A 21,328-nucleotide genomic window follows, 5' to 3' on the forward strand; every position below is an offset into this window, starting at 1 on the left:
TACGAAATCTGTTTACAGTAGAATGGAATGGTATTTTATTTATAAAATGAGCTTACCGAAGACCACCTCTTCTAAAGGTCGTGATCAAAACTTAGATTCTGGCTCTTGTGTCCAGGTATTTTTCTCATTAATTCACCTTTACAGGAACTGAGACACTGATGCATCTGTGGCTTTATGCCAAAGTGAAATCCAGTTTTATAAACAGAACCTGCTAGCAGTTACAGAAACAAATAATTTTCTGGCACTTAGAGCAGGTGCAGAAGGAGTAGTCAGCTGCTGATATACATTCTTTAACAGCTCTTCTGAAGTCTGGGCTTCAGGGGGATGATCTACTGAGATTCTGTAAAAAAGCAGAGAAAGCTAAACAGAAGCCTTTAGTGGAGGTCAGCAGTTTGGAGGGGCTTCACATTTGCAGGATTTTTTTGTCCTTTGAAGTTCATCTTGCAGGTAGTAAGTACTTATTGCACAGGACTTTTTTGATGTCTCCTCACTAGTGAGTGTCTCTTTTGCACTGGAGCCAAGGCTCTTATTCACATTCTGCCAAACGTGTAGCACCGGAGTTGACAAGCTGTGCTTACACAGAAGGTAGATAAGAATAAATTAAATTAGATCATTGGCTTCCTAGCAGATGGCAGGTTAATCCAGTTTACAGAGCGAGTTCTGAAAAAATTGCTTGTATTTTTGTGGATATTTACCTGAGTATGCAGTAGAATTGTGGGGACTGAGGTAGTCAGTCTGGAACTGTCAGGTTTTTTTGATTAAATGTTGAACAAAATAAGTGATCTGGTCAGTCACTTCAGAGATGAAGACCCAAGCTTTTGTTCTGAACATGGCCCTATTGGTTTTACTTACAGCAGTAATATGAAACAACAGAAACCTGCCTCTGAGTGGGGAAAATCCCTTAGGCAGCCTAAAGTTACACTCACTTTTCATCTCTTTGCTGAGAGATTCCATGAAAGAAATTTATTGAAAGGTTAGATGATGTAGGTCTTTAATATTTCTTTTTCTGCAAGAAATCTGTTTTATACCTAATAATTTTTTTTTACCTAAGAAGCACAATAATTTACCTAAGAAAAGCTCTCTACTATGACTAGGATCTTCTGTACTAGAGAGAGGTCATTTAAAATTACCCTGCACAGCTCCACTGTGTGGCCTGGCCAGGGCAGCGTGGCTGAGGAAAACATTTAGGTTCATCATGATCCTGTGGCATCCTCCAGTCTCTTCTAATCCACAGACTACAGACTCCTCCAAATTTAGCTTTTGCCAGAGCATTCATAATGCATGTTAAAAAAAAAATCTGTGCCAACTTTTGTGTTAGAATTTTATCAGAGACTTTGAATTTATAAGGGCTATCTAATAAAATATAAATGAAATATAGGTATGGTAGTATCCATCATGTAAGCCCTATCTCCCCGCATTATGTAAAGAGGATCAAATTTTGACTTCAAATTAATTTTGCCTCCAGATCACATCAGTGAAAGCAATGTACAAGTCTGGTCATGGCAACGTGCAACTGCATAGATTGCACAGAGCAAAGTAATGATGTAATTATTTACAGGGGATTATACTGGATGTTCAGGCAAGCCAAGAAAGAATATCTCTTCAGATGAGTGCAGTTCCTCCCAGCAGGGAGAATATTGCACTCAGCTGTCAGAGGAGAGGTTTGGTTAGGCCAGCTGAAGGAAGTTAGGGTCTGATGCTCCTGCTGACTCACCACAGCTCCTCCTAACAGGAGTGTGAATTTTGCAGTCATGCCAGCTAAGAAGCTGTTTCATCTCCATTTGCCTGCTGGCCCTTGGGTATTGCCTGGAACTGTAGCAGCTCAGCAGTGATTTTACACACCCCACCAGTACCTGAAGTGTTTTAGGTGCTGCAAAATACAGGGTAGGTGATTGCAGAAATTTTTTGGAATGCCAGATAGGGAGAGCCAGAGTAGCTTTTGCTCCTTCTGTAATGTAAGTGTAGTCATCAAACTTCAAGGGCTGTTCTGTGTGAAGTTGAGCTGCATCCTTAGCCCTAATGGTGGGTTTCACACTGTTAGTCAGCCCTCAAGGGTGCTGCAGTCAAGGTCTTCAGAAGGTTGAGCTTGGAGGAAAGGGCAGAGACATTCACTGAAAGTGAATCTCCCTCCTTCTTACCCAGCCCTGAGTTAGGCTAAGTTAGACAGAGTGATGGTATCATCTCCTATTTGTTCTGTGGAGTAGGAGCTTACACCTGGGCATTACACACGGGAAATACAGCTGAGAACCTTGCAAATGGATTTATGCTGGGGGAAGTGACATTGTGGCCCACATTTGAATTGCACAGCATTTTCTGTACCCCTTTTTGTAAAAGCCAGAAATCCAATAGAAAAAAAAAATCAAAGGGCAGATAACTCAAAAGAGAAGTTCTTTTGAGCTTTTTAATGAAATTCAGTACATGCCTACTTATTTCTAAAGAGATTTGAGAGATGGAGATTTGAAAGTTTTATGTAATCTTATTTGGTGAAATAACTGTACATATGTTGTAGGAAAAAAGCTCCATAGGAATTTTGTATACCCTGGGTAAAAGAAAAGTATCACAGAAATGAAGAGGTTAGGGAGGGCTCTGTGTCTGCTAAATAAATATCTATAGTTAACTTCTGAATAAAGTGTCTCTCAGAATTAATGCCTTCACTGGTGTGTGTGGTCTGGTTATTCTCAGAGTGTCACCTGGATCTGAAGGTAACTTCTCAATAGCTATAATTAATGTAATAAAAATTGGAATGGTTTTAAGACTGCAAGGTGACTGGGTTTCTGCAGTGTTTGAAGTCATTGATCAGTTCATGTAGCTGTTATTTTCCCAGCCATGTGCTTTGCTGTACAGCCCTCAGTGGTGCCCATTGTGTAGCCCAGTCCAGTGCCCTGTGTCAGCTCCCGGGGATGAGACATCCGAGCTGGCAGAGCCGTCCTCTGTGCCACGCACTCGGTGTTTCCAGGGAGGAAGCTGACTGTCAGACGTAGATACAGATCGTTTCGCAGCTTGCCAAGCTTTGGCACAAGCTATAAAAACAACAGCACTTCCCCAGCCTGAGGGAAGACAAAGCCAGTGAAGGACTGGAATTGTTGAGTGGATGATAATGTGAGAGTGTGTGATGGAGCAGGGGCATGCACCAAGGAAAACATTCAGCCCTGGCTTTGTGACCTACCCTCTGCAGCATGTGCAAATGCTGTCCTAGGAAATGAATAATAACAACAATGGGAATAGTGTAAGAAAGAAACAATATCATATTCAGGATTCCATAACCACTAAAAGCTTATTATTGATGTGGGCAGTTGAGTTTTGCTTCCAGTAATCTGTTTCAAGTGCTTATATAATTATTTGCATTAGTATAAATGAAATGTGCATTCATTAGCTATCAGTCTCATTGAACTGTGTTCTCTTTTTTGTTAATGACTCTTTAAATAATAATAGCGTCCAGAAGCTCGTCAGGAGTAAGAGCACTTACTCTAGAGATGTCAAGGCTGCTTTTTGTTGTCCATGGCAGTGATCTGTCTCACATTAAGAATCTCAAAACTCAGACCTTAACTGTGTGATCTGACTGCAAGACCCTTTTCAAAGTATTATCATGGTCCCTTGGTGATTTCAGGACCATAGAGTAATAGGCAATCCAGGCTTGAGATCTCACCACTGACACGAGAAAGCTTAGAAGTACCCTTCTAATACCTCTTCTGGGGAGCGGGTGTGTCCTGCCCAGTCTGCGGAGTCCAGATCTGATGGTGAGTCAGTGGTTTGAGATGCAGTAAATTTCTCTCAAATACAGTCACCTCAGTAATTCAGCAGTAATGCTCTCATTTGCTTGATTTGGATCATGTATCTGTAGTTGGGTGACCCTGGAGTGCACAGATCTGGAATTAATGACTGTAGTTTGGCAGCTTCGCATTCTTGTGGTAGTGTTCCCAAGCCCTGGGCAGGAATCCATTCAAGGCTTGGGATTTTGTTGAGTTTTTATAATTTAACTTTTCAGTGTGCAAGTGAGACTTGTGACCAAACACATGGGAAATGGACTCCAAGTTTTCTGGTTGTATTGAGATATTTTCCTTGAAGTATGTACAAGTGCAGAATAAAACCATGTACTTTCTTAATGCAAGACCTATTCTAGATCACACTTCTTTCTCCTGGGAGTCTCTGAGGTTCCTACATGGCTCAGGAAGAGCAAATATATTGCCTTTTAGGCTCCCACGGTGGGCAGATCCTACTCAGTGCAAATTGCTGCATGTGGCTAAAGAGCTGCTGCTCAGGCTTTGCTCTTCATGTGACAATTTCAGCTCCTCAGTGGGGATCATCCTCAATCTATATTTTAATGGGTCATCAGTCCTCCCTGCTGAGCTGCTTCAATGCTAAGGCAACCTCTTCCTTGGAATAATTTGCCTTTCTCACTAAGACCTAAGCAATTGTCTAGACTAACTGCAGTAATGTCATGTTACACTAAAATAAGATCCTCTGTTGCTGTCTTTCTCCAACCATCCTTCAGGGCCTCAGATCCGAAAGAAAGAAGGGAAAGCAGAAAACATGAATGGCTCTGCAGGCAAAGCAGAGTAGGCAGCCTCTGCATATGGCAATAAAGATAGTTTATAACTTCTAAAAAGGATTATTTAGTCATTTTCCTTGTACATATAACTGTAACAACTGTATTTCTGTCCATTTTTGTTGTTAAATAATTGCATATATTTTAGATGTAGAGACAGCTTTTTATCTGCAGTGCAGTTCTAGAGTAAGTCTGGTTAAGTAAGTAACCTGTAAGTAAGTTTTTGTAAGTAAGTAACCTAAATGAAAGGGTTTCAGAGTGCAGTGGGCACAATTTCACTTCAAACTGGATTGGAAAGGTGAGATGTTTTAGTTGGTGTCATTGTTTTTGTCAACAAAATCTGAGATCTTTAACAGTCAAAAGCTGAGGGACAACACTGATATAGCTTTATAATCTATCACACAATATTGAATTTATTCAACTGTTATCCTTTTAAGTGCAAGTAATTCCATTAATTGCTGCAGAAATGCATCACCCTCACCTGGCTGAGCTCCAGAAGAAAGTGTGGAAACTAATTAAACATTGAGTTTTAAGGTAAAATGGTAAATTGCTCATTAGCCCCCTTGAAATTCTGATTTATTACTAACAGAATAAAGTAATACTTGACTTGGCAGAAACTGGGTCATAGCATTCTTTCGTAGTCTCGCTGAAGGTGCTGTAGTTTAGACACCAATTAATTGGTCTTCATTTTTTTGCAGCAGTACACTTGTTTGGTTTAACCTGGCAACTACAGCCTGTGGAAGGGCAGCTCTATGAAAATGGAGTTAGCAAAGGAAATAAAGGAACAGAATCCACGGATACTACTTACTCACCAATTGGAGGAAAAGCTTCAGACAAAACAGAAAAAAAAGGTAAGTGTAAATGAGAAGGAGGCAGATGATGGATTGTTAAACATTACTGCTCTTCAGATCCTGTATTTTCTACATTTTGACAGTATTTTCAGTTCAGGTTTGATCTTCTTTAGTATAATTTTTAAACAGGTAAGAAAATCCCATAACCAGATAGGTTCCTTTAGCAGAACTCTCACTGAAATTAGCACCCAGCCCATTAGAAAAGGAAGGTTCAGTAGCACAGTGAGAGAAGAGATGAGAGTGTTTGGCTTCTGTCTTGAGACAAGGAAGGGGAGACCATATTTGCCTTGTTCCCTCTTGTGCAGAGGGCTTGACACTGTGCCTGTCTTGCAGACCAAAGTCAGTCTCAGGCAAAGGGAACCTCCTTGTATTAACAGGTCAGAAGTGCAGAAGAGTAGAAATCTTAATGCTTTTTTAAAGCATCCAGTTCTTGAAGTTTAAGCTAAAGCACAGCATCCTGTCACATCCCAGCTGACCCAGTCACAGTGAATCAGCTCCCAGGAATCTCCCACAGCTCTCACAAATGCCTGAGCCCGTGTGGCAGCTCCCTGCTGCCAGGGGCACAGCCCTGCTCTGCCCTCCCGCCTCCCTCTGCAGCTCGCTGTGGCCCTGTGCCCACTGCAGGGATTGTCACCTGCACAGCCCAGCCACATCAGTCCTTCATGGCAGCAGAAAATGGCTTTGTTAAAGAATGCAAATCATCTTCTGCCAAGGAAGTGGCTGAACCAGAGCTCTTGAGGTGCCTGAGTTAGGATAGGAAAGGAGTGGGCTGTGCAGCCAGGGTGTGAAACAGAGAGAAGAATCTGACTGAGGTGTGCAATTCCTTCCTCTTAAGTCCTGTTATGTGATGTTTTTGTGGTTTGATCACCTGCTCCAGTACTAGTCACATGCTCTGGCCTGTGCTTCCCATCAGCCATCATGACAATGCTTTCTGACCATAAAAAGAAAATGGCCTTCCCATTTCTTTTTATGGTACACAGAAAAAGTGGATAAATCAGATCAGATCAAAGTGAATGGGAGTGGAATATGAAACCTAATCTTTCCAGTTGTTAGGAGAAAAGTAAAATTGTACTGGTAGCTCTGCAGTGATAGGAGACTTACAGAGCTTTCAAATTTTAGAGCAGAGCAGGGATCTGATTTTGTGTGCTCTGGGTAAGATCCATGGCTGAAAATAGGCAACAAAGTGGAATGCTGTTGTGCCAGGCCCTCCAGGAGGAAGATTGCACACATCAATAATCTTGCAAATCAGTGTGGCACAACTGGATACAGATCATATTAGATAAATGAACAATAGAAATACATGTAAGGAGACAATGATGTTGTTTTCCATTATTTCATCCCTTAGAATGGATTTGTAATGAGTTGTAGAAAATGTTTTATACACTTTTGTATTTTTGTCCTGGTGCACCATGGAAAGTGCCTCAAATAGTTCTCCTCAACTGTGTTAAATCATTTTGTCAATGTATTACAGATATAATAAAAGCTTTTCCAATGCATTTGGCTTCCAAAGAAGGATGTGTAGAAAAACATCAAAAATCTTTGAAGTTAGATAGTTGGAATAGAGAAAAGAATATGCAAGTCAATAAAGAGTGAAGTAGGTAAAAATGCAAACCACCTGCCTTGCCCCTGGGAATTCCAGATTTTAGTGTAGCTACACAACTCCCCCACAACACTAAAGAGCAGAGTCCTGTACTAGCAGAGCCATTTCACTGAGGGCTTATCCAGCAGTTTCAGAGGTCAGGAATAGATCTGCACTGTTGTCTCACTTGGCCCCTTTCACATTTTGGGGGTAACATGTAATCCAGAGTTTAAGATAGCGAGGAGTATACACTTGGGAAAACACAAGGAAAATTATGTGGAATTAGTACTTGCATAGGCTGACTCTGGCTAGTCTTTGCTCATTTTCTTTTCTCTCCATCACTTTTAATATATATCAGTAATTTTATTCCCAGTCCTCCTAACAAATTCTCCATCTAAGTGATGAAAAGGTGGACTTGGAAACAGGCAACTCCTTTCCCTACAGCAGGAACCACAGAAAGTTGATGCTTTGCTGTAAACGTAAAGCCTCTGATGTAATTTCACAGGAATAAATAACTGCTGTCAGATACTGGTAACCTCACATTTTCCCAACTCAATGCAGCAGTACAGAATACTTTTCCAGACTTTGAAAGTGTATATTTTAAACCAATCTTTTAATGAAAATCAATAATTTAAACCAGTCAGAAGTCAAATTTCTTCAAGAAGTCACCTTATAACATACTGACCCACAGCTATGAGTTTACACGAGTTAACATTTTAATATGTAGTAATGTGATTAAAAAGTCAGATATCCTATTGATGCTGGTATTTATCAGGGGAGTACAAGGAAATTGATTGTTTCAGGATCAGTAGTAATAAGCATGTGGGTATATTCTTGTGGAGGTAATTGGCACCACGCTGTTCAGAGTTTTTCTTTCTTGAAGCCAAGAGAAAGCTGTGATTAGGAATCTATCTTCTGTTTTAGACTTCTGAGGAAACTGTGCTTAGAAAGCATAGGGGAGAATTAATACCCCAGTTGGCAAGATTGGAGCTGTACAAGGAATTGAATATAGATAATTAAATGATACTTTGTCATAAAAAAAAATGGTTTTACAACAAAAGCAGAATTGTATTGCAGTGCTGTAACTTTAAAATCTTATTTTGGACTTTTTCAAGAAAGAGCAAAAAAGGACACAAGCATAGTCTGTGAGGAGTGTGTTTTCAGGTGCCTTTTTTGTACAGCCAAATACCTGCTTAGTTCAACTAAACACAGAAACAAAGCTAAATTATTTTTCTCTAAAGAAAGCAGAGTGGCACAGTGAAGATGAAAATATGCATTTCAGACATGACTCCTACAAAGGCCTTTCCATGCTCTGTGGTTGGGTGAAAAATTAACATTTGAAAGGTGGGGATTCTGTGGCTGCATCCTATCAGTAGGGGCAGATAGTATGTGTGTTTTCCTGTTAGCATTGTGAACAGCAGCCTGCACTTCTCTCCCAAGGGATGAGATATATGTACATATAAGTGCATCTGGGTTTTTAAGCTTATATTAAATTATTGTGAAAGCAAAGGTATTCAGCCAAATGTGGAAAAACTCCTAAGGTACATCGCAACACTAATATAATATTCAGCATAATTTGATTAAATCAATTAGTGAGAATTCAGCCAGACTGACAACATAACACTTTTTCCTTTCAACAAGGAAACAGACCTTCTCATTCCAAAATACAAGTAGCTACTGTATGTTAAAGACCTTGAACACTAACCAGTAAGGCCTTTAACTTCAAAAATCATACTGTATCCTTAACTTTTTACTTAGTGCTCTATTGTCTTGAAATTGAATCATATTAATTACCATGTATCAATATCATCAAAAAAACCCATAGTGTTTTACTTAACCCAGGGTAATTGCTTGCAAAGAATCATTAAGATTTAATATCTCTAGAGTATTGGAAATAGGAGAGAAGGTTTTTAAATTTGCATAAGCCAAGTAGGATCTTTTATAGATTGGGATGGAAAGGGATCCACTTTCATTGTACAACAGAGAAAGTTTAATTCTTTTTTCAAAACTCAACATTCAAAATTTTTTCTATGAAGCAAGTTGGGCAGAAGTAGTCTCATCTTGAACATTGCTCAAGTAGCAATTTGGAAATATTTTAACTCAAAAACTAAGTGGTGTATTTTTAGAGTACTATATTACAAGTTCCTACTCTAAAAATGGATGTATTTACGTGGTGAGGTGTTACAAGTTAGTCCTTCATTCTTGCTGTGGGTTTGATGACACAAAGCAGCTGTAAAGCTGGAAGATCTGGTGCCCTGAGAATTGCTCCTGCCTTGTAAATTAAATCTCTATTCATTAAGAATGCTAAGTACTTCCTACGCTAGTTAAAGCCTATGTAAGGTCCCACAGAGGGGCTTTGTTATTAACATACTCAGGCAAAAGCTGGCCTAGCTTTGCTACTGCTGTTTTCATTTCCAGGGGTGATTTATAAAATTTCATGTACATTATGTTGGTTTAGATATTTATATCCATGTATTGTAAAAGATGAGGCTCCAGTCACTTTGCCCTGGTTATTTTTCATTGTGATTCTGGAATGAAATGAAACATAGATGGGTATGGCTGCTGAATTCAATCTTCTCCTGACTTGTCCTCTAATGCCACACACTATCCTGCTTTTACCTTAGTTCAGAGTATGGAAATGTCAAGAGAGTTTTACAAACCTTTCAGTGGAATTAGCTCAAATGTTAGCAGGATTGGGTCAGGATTTGCAGCATGTCACAATGCTGATCACAGACAGGCAGTAAAAAACATAAAGATGGTGATATAAGCCAGCAAAGCAAGCCAGCTCCAATTTAGTTTGGCAAAGTCTTCCTTATGCTTTCCATTTCACTTTGTGTTTCAGCACTCTCACACACATGTGTGAAGGTACACATTGTAGATGTCTGCAAATTTATTGTCCAGCATTATGAAATCATGCCAGTTTTATCTTCAGAGTGCTTTTGCCTGTCCTCATGCCCCTATTATGCTTTCATGAAGACCAAGCCAGAACAGATGTTCTTCACTTCTTCAGGACTAGATTAACACTACCATAATAAAACCATTAGGAATGGTGATTAATAGAAATCCAGGCCTTGGACAGGGGCTCTGAACTACCATGTTTGATGGATTTTCTGTCCTCACTGGAGACCATTTGTGTAGCTTCTGCAATGCCCCTTCAGCAGCAGTCAGAAATCTGTGCCAGAGGGAGAATTTCCCACTGTCCTCGCTCTGTGTATTCGCAGTTAAATGTGTTTTGGTTGCATAGTTGATGGGCAAAGACCATGGTTTACACAGCAGCAGTTCTACCTTTTCATAATCAGTAAAGTGTTCATAATCAGCAAAAATCATGTCAAAAAATATGCTGTGACACTTGTTGGAAATATGTTGTTCGTGTTTGTTTGTGTTTTCTGACTTGTTGAATAAAAAATGTAGTTATCAGTGTTAGGAGTTGGTTTTTGTATATTCCAATATATCTAAGGCATGTTTATACCTTGTAACCTTCTCTCTTCTGTAAATACTCAACTGGCTATTTGTTTGTTTCTGGAAAATCAGTGTTTCAGAAGGGCCGGGCCATAGACACGGGAGAAGTGGAGATTGGAGCGCAGGTTATGCAGACCATCCCACCTGGTTTGTTCTGGCGCTTCCAAATTACCATACATCACCCCGTGTACCTGAAATTCAACATTTCGCTGGCAAAGGATTCTCTGCTGGGGATTTATGGCAGAAGAAACATCCCACCTACTCACACTCAGGTAATTGGAAATGATCCTGGTTCTATCACACTTACATTTTCAATCAGCAGTGTACAGGAGTGTTCACAACACGCTTTCAAAGCAGAGAGGGAGGGAAGGACTGGCAGTAACCAGTCTGGTTAGCCTTTTCTTTTTACTGAGCTCTAGCAGTATGTCAAACCATGCTCTCCCAGAGCACAGTGTCAGAGCAGACAGGTCAGCAGCTGTGACCCCAGGGATGTGACTGTCTGGGAGACTGAACAGGTACACATTGTCCTGCTGCATAAATCCAGTGTCTTCCATGCAAGTGATGAAATTCCAGTTCACTTGAAAATGCTTTAATTTTTATATGATTCCCTTAAAACAAATAGATAGTACAGTCAGTCTAAAGAGTTAACAGAAAAGGAAAAAACTCTCTCTGGTTGCTAAGATCAAAATTATTTTTGAGTGCGTACTCCTGGGGATTTTGCAAGAGAAAATCTAGCTAAGCAGTCACATGCAATATTGCTAGTCACATCCTGCTTTTTTGTTTAGGCCTAATGTATTTGGCATATGAAGCCGTCATTTTTATGGATAGTAAATTTTTAATCTTTCTTTATAGCAGGATCACACTCCACAGAGTGTGATAAACATATGTAGAATCATGGAAAGATTGTCTATAATGGACCACTGGAGATCATCTACTCTAACCTCAAAAAATTTTTACTAGAGTTTTGGTATTGGAAATATGCACTTTCAGGTGTCACTGACTTTAATAGAAGTTGGATCTTCCGTCAAGCTGACAATGAACTTTACTGAAAATCAGAATGCCTAAAAAACCTAGAGAAATATGTCTATTTCTTGGACAGGGATTCATAGAAATCTCTCTTTGAGGTTAACAGGCGTTGAAGTTGTCAGCATCCACCTGGTATTAAGAACTTTCCTGTAAAAAATATATACTAATTTGCATTACTGAAATTAAATATAAAGAAAAAGTATATTGAGGTTTTGATATCTGATAGTGTTATCAAGGAGATTAAGGATTTAAAAATCTGATAAAGAACTACAGGTTTTTCATTTGCTCTTGGCATTTGAGATTAATAGCTGCATAGCATAGGCACTACACTTTGGGAATTTTGGAATTATTCCCATTGAAGAGATGTAATTTTTGGACTGAATCTGCTGTATCTAGTGTAGCAAGTCTGATTTTACCCTGCTATAGCAAACAGTTATACCAGTTTTGATGCCACATTTCTGAACTATGATAATGCTTTCTGTATGTAAACTTAAGCCAAATTGACTAGGTTATGTAATTGCTGTCTGCATTGGTGAATACTTAGGCAATTCCTCTTAAGATTTCAACTGTTAATTCATGTTTGAAGGAGACATGCAGAGTAGATTCATGAATATTTGCTAGGTGGTTAATTTTTGCTCATTATTATTTCAGTTTGATTTTGTAAAACTGATGGATGGAAAACAGTTAATTAAACAGGAACCAAAAAACTCAGAGGAGCCTCAGCAAGCTCCCAGGAACCTGATCTTGACTTCCCTGCAAGAGACAGGTTTCATCGAGTACATGGATCAAGGAGCTTGGCATATGGCATTCTACAATGATGGAAAGAAAGTAGAGCAAGTGTTTGTACTAACTACAGCCATTGGTAAGAAAAATCACTATGTAATTATTATTATGATGATTATTACATTACAAAGATGTGTTTGATGTATTCCAGCTCCTCTTAAGTATTCTCTTAAATATGTTTTATTTCAGCTTAGTTTAATTAACCCCAGTGGAGCAACATCATGTTAAGCCAATGTTAGACAAATAGCAATATTTGTATATTACAGATGGATGTTATCAAATTAAGTGTGAATTTGTCATGTGTTAAGATTTTTATATGATAGCTTAAATGCTTGAATGATTTCTGGTGTTATCTTTTTCCAAGTAAAAGAGATTATATCTGCCCTCTCTACTTATGTGGGCCATAAATACTACAAAAATTATCCAGGCTTTAAGTCTTTATTTCCAGTATTTTAGTCAGCTGTAATTTATAAAATCTTTTGTGGATTTGTTTGTGAGTGTTGTTTGATGCATGGATGCTGGTTTGTTATGCAGTTACTCAAATGCACCGTTTTGTTTGGAATACAGAGAACAAATACAGGAGGCAGTGTCCTGGTTGCATATGAGATTCCTCCTGCCTTTTTAACATGCATAGGTGGGCAAGTGTTTGCAGATGTAGGTGTTGTGAGTGAGCAGTCCTCACACGTAGGGCTTTTTTGGAATTTAAATTTAGGTGAAGTGTTGTATTTATGACAGTCTCAGTTTGCTGCAAGACTTTAACCACTATACCCTTTAGTTAACCTGTTCTACCATATGTTGAGCAAGATGTCTTTACTAGTAATGGACGTGCCATCTGCTCTTGAGAGCAAGTGGATACTATTTTTACTGTGTGGTAAACACCTTGCAGAGCAGGACAGTGTGATTCAAATACCCATATTCTGAAGGACTTGCATAGAAGAAAAAAATTAGAAATTGAGATAGAGTTGTAATGACTGGTTCTGGTGTAAAATTTCATAGTTTCTCTGTTCAAAAAAGTTGAACTTCTACAAGAAAATATGCCATTATTCAATTCCATCTGAGAGAATAAGAGTCAAGCAATTTATGAAGCATCTTTGCAGATGCTCTACAAAGACCATAAAACCGGTCCAGTGTCCAAATTCCTGATCCCTTGTTTATTTTTATTGTAAGACAGCAGGGTTTATACAGGAGGGTTTAAATAATATTTCATTTAGTAGCAAAACTTCTACTCCTCCCCTTCCTCACACCCCCACCCCGAAAATGAAATTAATTGGCAGTCTTTAATTCATGTTCCATCCCCTCTGTGGCCAATAAGCAGAAGAGACTATGAAAGGGGGAAGTGTGTGAGCCACAGTGCAGGCAGGAATCCTTGTGCTTCACCTTCAAAATGCCTGCAAGAAGATAATTTTGGGAAAAAGTCTGTTCATGCTGCTGCAAGGCTCTACTGTTTGTGCATTTGAGCATACTGCCAGCTATTGTGTTTTCATAACCTGTGTATCACCTTCTCCTGGTCTTCTGTGCAGCATAACTTGATTGTTTCTTCTTTTCCACAAAAAAAAATCTATATCCTTGATATATATATCTAGGAGATATATATCAAGGATATCTACATGTCTAGAGGATATATATCTATGTCCTTTATGTGCATCAGAACTTGATTGTTTCTTCTTTTCCACCAAAAAAAAAATCTATATCCTTGAGGCATTCTTCTTCTTCTTACCCAGACTGGTCTAGTCATATTTGACATCTCTGCCAACAAAGGAATCAGCCAGGACCAGAAACCCTTAGAACAGAGCAAGAGCTTGGATGCATCTCTGCCAAATTCTCCTGAGAACCAGCCATGCCCCTCATCAGCATCTGTCAGATTGTATTTCAAGATGCTCTGTGTTAGTTGTGTTCAAAATTGATTTTTACTGAAATTCTGATCAGACTTTCCTGAGGAGGGTAAATTGCATGCAAAATGTGACATGCTTCAAGTACTTCTGTTAACTAAAGAAAGGGCAGCCCAAAGTGGGCATTGCACAGAGGGGAAATAGCTTCTAAAATCATTCATTCTTCAGGTCAGTGTGGGGATCATTTGCCATGTGATTCTAGGAAAACTGAGAGAAGGCAGGCAAGTGCACACATAGAGCAATAGAAGAGTCAATAATGAACAGTATTATAACTATTATATAACTAATATAACCAAATTAGTAATGACCAGCATTTCTGAGAAAAAATCTTCATTCTAAAAATGAGCTGTTTTTTAAACTTCAGAACAGACATCTTTGTATAGGTTGTGGATATCTGGTGAACAGATGCATATCAAATGTCTGTTCTTTGGTAAAAACTGATAGCCTGAAAAGAATGAATTCATATAACCATAGGAGCTTTCAAGAGGAGCTAATCCTTACCTAAGTGTCCATAATGATCAAAATATACTTATATCAGTTATATATATATACACTTATTTTTTTTAATTAATTGTATATCTGAATTTTCTTCCTTCTCCTCAATTATTTTGTGGGAAAGGTGTCAAGTTTCCTATTTTCCATAGCCAGGGGTACTTCACCACATGTCTTAGTGGATGTGGCCTTTGGACAGTGCCAGTTCCCCTGGCTCCAGAGTCTCTCTCCCATCCAGCACCTGCCTGGGCTGCAGAGCCCCTCAGTCCTGGAGCTGGTCTGACAGTGACCTGCTCCCCACAAAGGATCATCTTAGCTTCAATTTACTTTATATTCTTTATGGAAAATCCATAAAAATCAGTGAATCCACTGCATTCCTGTAGGAAATACATGTGTAAATTGGAACCAGCTAACCCATGTACAGATAGGAGCCTGTCCTCAGATGTGTGAGGTTAAGTGGCTTAATATCCAAAGCTGTGAGATAAAACATGGGCAGGTTTAAGATCAGAACTGAAGGTGGGGGTTTTTCCCTTCAAATCTAGTTCTTAGTTCTTTATCACATTGAATTTCATCACTGTACAAAAGATTATTTTTTTGTTTATCTGATTGTATAGAAGTGGAAATCCTACCCTTCTCTAAGGGATTCAATTCACACGGTTCAAATGAACACGATAGAAGGCAATTTACTCTATAAACAGGTTTCAAACAAATTACTTCAGCAAGAAAAGAAAGTGTTTAAGGTGGACATTTTTCAGCAAATACTCAGGTTCCTGCAGTGCTTTTAATGGTGGTAAATTTTACATGAACACTTACTTTAAAAGCTTTTTGTTGTAATATAAATGATGCACCTGTTATCTCAAAGCTGTCAAGAAAAAATCTAATAAATATTTGTAAGCTGCTTGAACAGGAGTTTTGTTTTATGCTCCCTGTGAATGAAAATGGGCTTTTTACTGCTTCTGCACCTATTTGTATGTTGAGATGTGTCCTGCAGAGTGAGGTGAAGATGCCATTCATTTCAAATTTAACCAATTTATGTTTTTCTTTGTGCACAATTGCCTGAATAAACAGAAATCCTGGATGACTGCTCTACTAATTGCAATGGAAATGGAGAATGTATCTCAGGCCACTGCCACTGCTTCCCAGGATTCCTTGGTCCTGATTGTGCAAAAGGTAATCTCATATTAACTGACCCATGGTGCATGACAGGGATCATGATTATGGTGTGTGACTGCTGGGCTTGCAAAGATTCAAAGTGATTAAAGGAGATTAAATTCCTTTTTCCAGCCAGATGGCAGATACAGTACAAGCACACATGTGGAAAGTTTCTTTATGCTGTACTTGAGTTAACACGGATCAACCACTTCTCCCTCCCTGACTTTCAAATTTAATAGGTTCCTCCATCCACCTTTGCATCCTGTCTGTGATTGTAAAATACATTTTTAATAGGTGGTTAGCATAGCATAATGTTTTCTGCTACTTAAAAGTAACAAGCAGGTTTCACTTTGGAGAAAACATAAGTAAATCAAATGCTTCTGTAGTCTTAACTTAAATAGGGTGCAGATAAGAAACCTAAAGCAGCTTAAAGACAGTTTTCTAGCATTAGGGCAAAAAAGCATGTTAAGTGAGCTTACTTCTGTTTCAGATATTTCTGTAAGTATTATCCATTATCCACTGCATGTGATGTCCAGAAATTCTCATGATTTCCCAATGTCTCCTCAAATGTAGGATTAATTTTTTTAAGACTCAGTTGGCTCAGAAATTGATACTGGATTGTAAAAGTAAGCTTCCACATTGCTGGTTTACATACAGATCAGCAATGGCTACAATTTCAATGATATTAAGGCTTCTTAGAAGAAAAAGGCAGGATCTTGCTTCAGTTCACAGGAAATAAATATTAATCTTACTGAAAATCAGGCACCCCTGCAAATTTTCTGCAGAGGCCAATCAAGGGGAGAGTTGGTTTTATCTTTTAAGATATCCCATTTCTGGTCAAAATTAAGGTATACAAGAGAGACTGAGGAGACAAGGACATTGTATTACTGCTGTACTGCCTAGTTCAGAGATTTCAGTCTGTGACAACCCTTGAACCAAATGAAGAATTGAGGAGCTGGAGTGGAAAAGCAATTTTACAGAACAATAAATGCAATAAATGTTAATCTATGTAAGTATGTAAATACATTAAAAAGGTCAATCTGCCTTCTTCAGATTCCTGTCCAGTGCTGTGCAGTGGAAATGGAGAATATGAGAAAGGTCACTGTGTGTGTCGAAATGGCTGGAAAGGTGCAGAGTGTGATGTTCCAGAAGAGCAGTGTATTGATCCAACCTGCTTTGGCCATGGTACCTGCATCATGGGCGTCTGCATCTGTGTCCCCGGATACAAAGGAGAGATTTGTGAGGAAGGTTTGTGAAATTTCCTTCTTCATGGTCAGGAGGGTTGATTTTTGTCTTTAATTTCCACCTGGTTTAAGGTAGTTAAAAATTCACAGGGATGTGATCAGCTTTCTGTGAAGCAGAACTATTTTTCTCAAAACTGCCTTTACTGTCTGACAGAAAGTAATGTTAAATAGAAGTTTGTCAAAGGTAAAGGTATTCAGGTCTTGGTAACAGTCCTCTGGACTGATCACATAAAGTTCACATTTTTATTTGAAAAGATAAAATTATTTATTTCGATTTGGCCAAAAGCTCAAGGTAAGGCAGTCAGAAGATCATTTAAACAAAACAAGATGTGTTAGTTCTCCAAAGCAATCAGACTAGTGTAATCAGCTTTTCCCTTTTTCATTCTGTTATATCTTAGATTTTTCTGACAATATAAAGCTGAAAGGGCAGCAAACAGGTTAGTTTACCAGAACATATTGTGTAATTCTGTTGTCATATGTCATTTTTACTGGGAGTCTTTGCTCACAGCACTAAACTGGCATCCTTTAAGGCTTGGCTAACAAAAAGTGGGAAATTCTGTGAGAAGAAGGTATTGTGGTTTTGCTGCTTATGGTGCTGATGTGTCTCTGCCCTCATCTATAAACAGGAGCAGTTGTTGTTTCCCTCAGCATGTCTGAGATTGCTCATCAGCTTTGACTTTTTTCCCTTGTGCATAGCCTCAGAAAGCAGAACTCTTCCTCTTGCTTTCCCTGATTTGATGATTTTTCACTAGTCGCTTTAGCCTGGAGCTCCTGACAGCATACTTTGTGTGTCCTGCTGTAGAGATTTTCAGTAATTCTTTTGAGTAGCACACACAGGAGGCTTTTTATGTTGCTTGAATTCTCTAGTCAGAAAAATGTCCAGGATGAATTTGATAGATTTGACATACCTGGAATGGTTTTTAAAGGGAGGATCAAGAGAATGCTTCTGACATAGTCAATTGTTGGTAGTTTCAGAAATCAAGAAAACCCAAATGGGAAAAAGCAAGTAATACACAGATTTCCTCAGTGAGGCCATGATGCTGAACAAGCCTGTGGTGGTGAGAGGCTGACTGCTGTTTTCAGTTGCTTTGTTTCTTGCCATAATGAGATCCTGCAAAATGGTTAGGGAAAAAACTGACATAAATATACTCAGACAGTTATTGAAACTGAGACTGGGAAAACATTAGATTTTTACAGTAAGAAACTTATTTAAATTATAAAATAAGGTGTAATTATGTAGAAATACTGAAATATGGTGGATGAAGCAAACCTGTGTAACCAAGTACAGTGGGGTTTTATTGTAGCAGTGTGTCCTTGATATGAGTGTTCACTTTGTATTGTAAAACATAGCTAGTGCAGTAGTTAGGGAATTCTGTAAGGAATTAAGATTATTTTATTGTATGTAAACAAGATTTAGTCTTATAGCAGTGCTGTTAACAGACACAGCAACAGATGTACTATCCAGGGAGCACCAGTAACTCCATGTATTCATTGCTCTGGAGGTCCCTTTGTCCTGCCAGATTATCATTCCTAAAATGGAGTCATTCTATTAATTTTAAAATATCAGCAAAATAAAGAGCTGTCTCAGGATGAGGGAAAATTGCTGTGTATTTTTGTCCTATGCTTAGCAAGATGTGCATTGTCCAGAAACACTTGATTCCCTCTCTCAGAATTACACTGTGCACAAGCCTGGAAGGCTTAAAAAGGTACAGAATAAATCCTGAAATAAAATATTGAATTGGTGGCAAAGCAGTTCAAAAGATAAAGCTTTACTTCTTTATTTTTAGATTGAAAGGTCCTATAAACTGGAGGCCATTAATTTCTATGTCTGAAGTATTTAGCCTTCCCTTCCTGAAGCAGAAAACATCTTTTCATTCCTGTAACACAGGCTGCTGTTTGTTAAGTTTACAGTTTAATTATTAAAACAGTGCTTGTGCTGGTACTTGAGAAATACCTAGCAGAACTTTCACAGTGTCTCTTTAACATCCGTCTGAAGCACGATGTAACATCAATGGGCTTCTGGCTAATTCTTTCCCATACTCAGATCCTTCAGCTCCACAGTCTTCCTGCAGCCTCCAGGGAAGGCTGGCTGCTTCCTGCTTAAACCCTGTCTTGTTAAAGCAGTGCTGGGGCTTTGTGAAAGAATATGCTGCTCATACAGCACTAACCAGCTGATTTAAATTCCTCTACAGAGCTCCTGAATTTTTCACTAGGAATAGTTTAATCCAAATTGAGAACAAATTTAGTTCTTTGTTTGCAAATTGTTCATCAGTAGATTATGACTTTTATGAAGCTGTTCATTACCTGCAATTGCCCAGCACATATTTTTTATGTGTATGGGAATTATTTTTTTTTACAGCAAGCATTGAGTCAGAGATTCACTACTCAGTCTTAGTGGATAACCTTTTTTTGTAGCAGATTTTCAGCTACAGAGATAGCTTTTCACAGGAAGGTGAAAGAATAAATCTTTCTTTTCCCAGATGTAAATAAAACACAGTGCACTAATACCCTAATGGAAATACAAGGCACAATTACAGAATTAACTATTAATTGCTCCAGCAGTTTCCCAGCTCTACTACTGAAGCACAGACCTCACCAACTGAGACCAATAGATCTGTCCTGGGAATCTGTGTTTTAAAAATAAGACAAAATCCATGACAAGAGATTTATATGGCCTCTAACAGTCTATGTGCTTGCTTTTTCCCTTGTTTTTGACTTATACCTTTGCACAGATGTTAACAGACTCTTTTTCCCTTGTGTTTGCTAACATTTTTTCAGTTGAGTATTTGCACCAAAAAATCATCAAATTAATCTAAATCCCTGTTGTATTTCACTGGTAAATAACTGTAAAGGTGTGAGTTTCATGCTCTAAGTTGTATATTCCCTTCCTTCCAGAGGACTGCCTGGACCCCATGTGCTCCGGGCACGGCGTGTGCGTGCAGGGGGAATGTCACTGCTCCACGGGCTGGGGCGGGGTCAACTGTGAGACTGCGCTGCCCGTGTGCCAGGAGCAGTGCTCAGGCCATGGCACCTTCCTGCTGGACACAGGGCTCTGCAGCTGCGAGCCACAGTGGACAGGACCTGACTGCTCCACAGGTAGGATGAGACTTGGCTGTATCAGCATTGCCTGTGCTTTCTGCTGGAGGCGTGAAAGAAAGTAGTTGCTGTTGCTGTGCTAATAGGAATTTTAAAAACAAGATAGGGATGAACCATGAGTACTGTGGCATGGCACTTCATGGGCTGTCAGCAACTGGCTTTCAGTTGCCAAGAATAAGAAATGTATTTTCTCTGTGACAAGAATGTTTCTGTCTGGTGGCGTGACATCCTGCAAGAGGGCTGATGCCTCCTGGCATGCACTGGGGGCAAATGTGACTCTCACCTGAGCTGCTGAGCACCTGTCAGGCTCATGCAATCAGGGAATCCACAGTTCCAAGAGAGATTGGGAAGATGTTTTAAAAAAAAAAAAAATTCTAAACACAATGACTGATGAGTAGGAAAGCTCTGTCAAGAAAAAAAAATTAAACAAAAAAGACTGTAATTCTCTCATGCTGGGATAAAAACTCTCTTCCTCCTCAGAGGACCATCGAAGTTTGATCCCCCTAAACTAGATTAAGAGTTGAAATGGATTTCCTACGTGCTACATTTTGTTTTCCTGAAATCAATGCACTCTGCACATTTTGCTCTGTAGTGGAGCATGTCATTACCAGTGTCTGTACTACTATTTTTTCCCCTATAGAGCCCACAGAGCCAGAATCTCAGATGATAAGTAGCACATCCTAGTAGAGAATAGATGCAAGTGACAGATCTGCTGAATACTGTGAAATACAGCCAGTGGTCCAAGTCACCAATTTTTCTTAGAAATCATCATTCAGAAGAGCACTTGGAACAGTATAAATTTCTGCACAGCTCTTCAAAGTGTGTGATTATGGTCTTTAAGTAGGGACTTATAAAATGCTCCTCTACATGATGAATTTTTAAGCAACAAAATATTGACCTTCTAATAATTTTCAGTGTTTGTTACAAGGACCTTGCATGCAGTCTACACTCCAAAATTAATGCATGCAATTTTAGTTTGACACTGTCAGATATGGCACCTGCTTTGATAAGAATTGACTTTTTATTGGTTTTCAGCAAAAGCCAATTGCATTAGTTGTTTGCATTTTTATCCTGTATTTTATTATATATTAAAAATACTCCCTGAGGCTTAGTATTATAGCAATATTTCCACTGATGAAGCAAATAATTAAGAGAGGTGTTACTATGTACTAATTTTTTACTCAAAAATATTGCAAACTAATTCTGTTTTA

General features: G+C 38.9%; 1 protein-coding gene across 5 annotated transcripts in view; it reads left to right on the forward strand.

Annotated features, from left to right (window-relative positions):
- TENM1 (teneurin transmembrane protein 1) overlaps nucleotides 1-21,328 on the forward strand; it is a 774,924-nt gene that overhangs the window by 636,886 nt on the left and 116,710 nt on the right. For all 5 annotated transcript variants that reach the window (XM_064713345.1, XM_064713344.1, XM_064713346.1 and 2 more), the window contains 6 exons: nucleotides 5,245-5,397; nucleotides 10,508-10,707; nucleotides 12,113-12,323; nucleotides 15,694-15,795; nucleotides 16,831-17,025; nucleotides 19,917-20,117. In XM_064713345.1, coding sequence (XP_064569415.1) covers nucleotides 5,245-5,397; nucleotides 10,508-10,707; nucleotides 12,113-12,323; nucleotides 15,694-15,795; nucleotides 16,831-17,025; nucleotides 19,917-20,117 — 1,062 coding nt within the window. The remainder of the gene's footprint in view (nucleotides 1-5,244; nucleotides 5,398-10,507; nucleotides 10,708-12,112; nucleotides 12,324-15,693; nucleotides 15,796-16,830; nucleotides 17,026-19,916; nucleotides 20,118-21,328) is intronic.

Source organism: Zonotrichia leucophrys, chromosome 4A, assembly GCF_028769735.1.
Source record: "Zonotrichia leucophrys gambelii isolate GWCS_2022_RI chromosome 4A, RI_Zleu_2.0, whole genome shotgun sequence".
NCBI lineage: Eukaryota > Metazoa > Chordata > Aves > Passeriformes > Passerellidae > Zonotrichia > Zonotrichia leucophrys.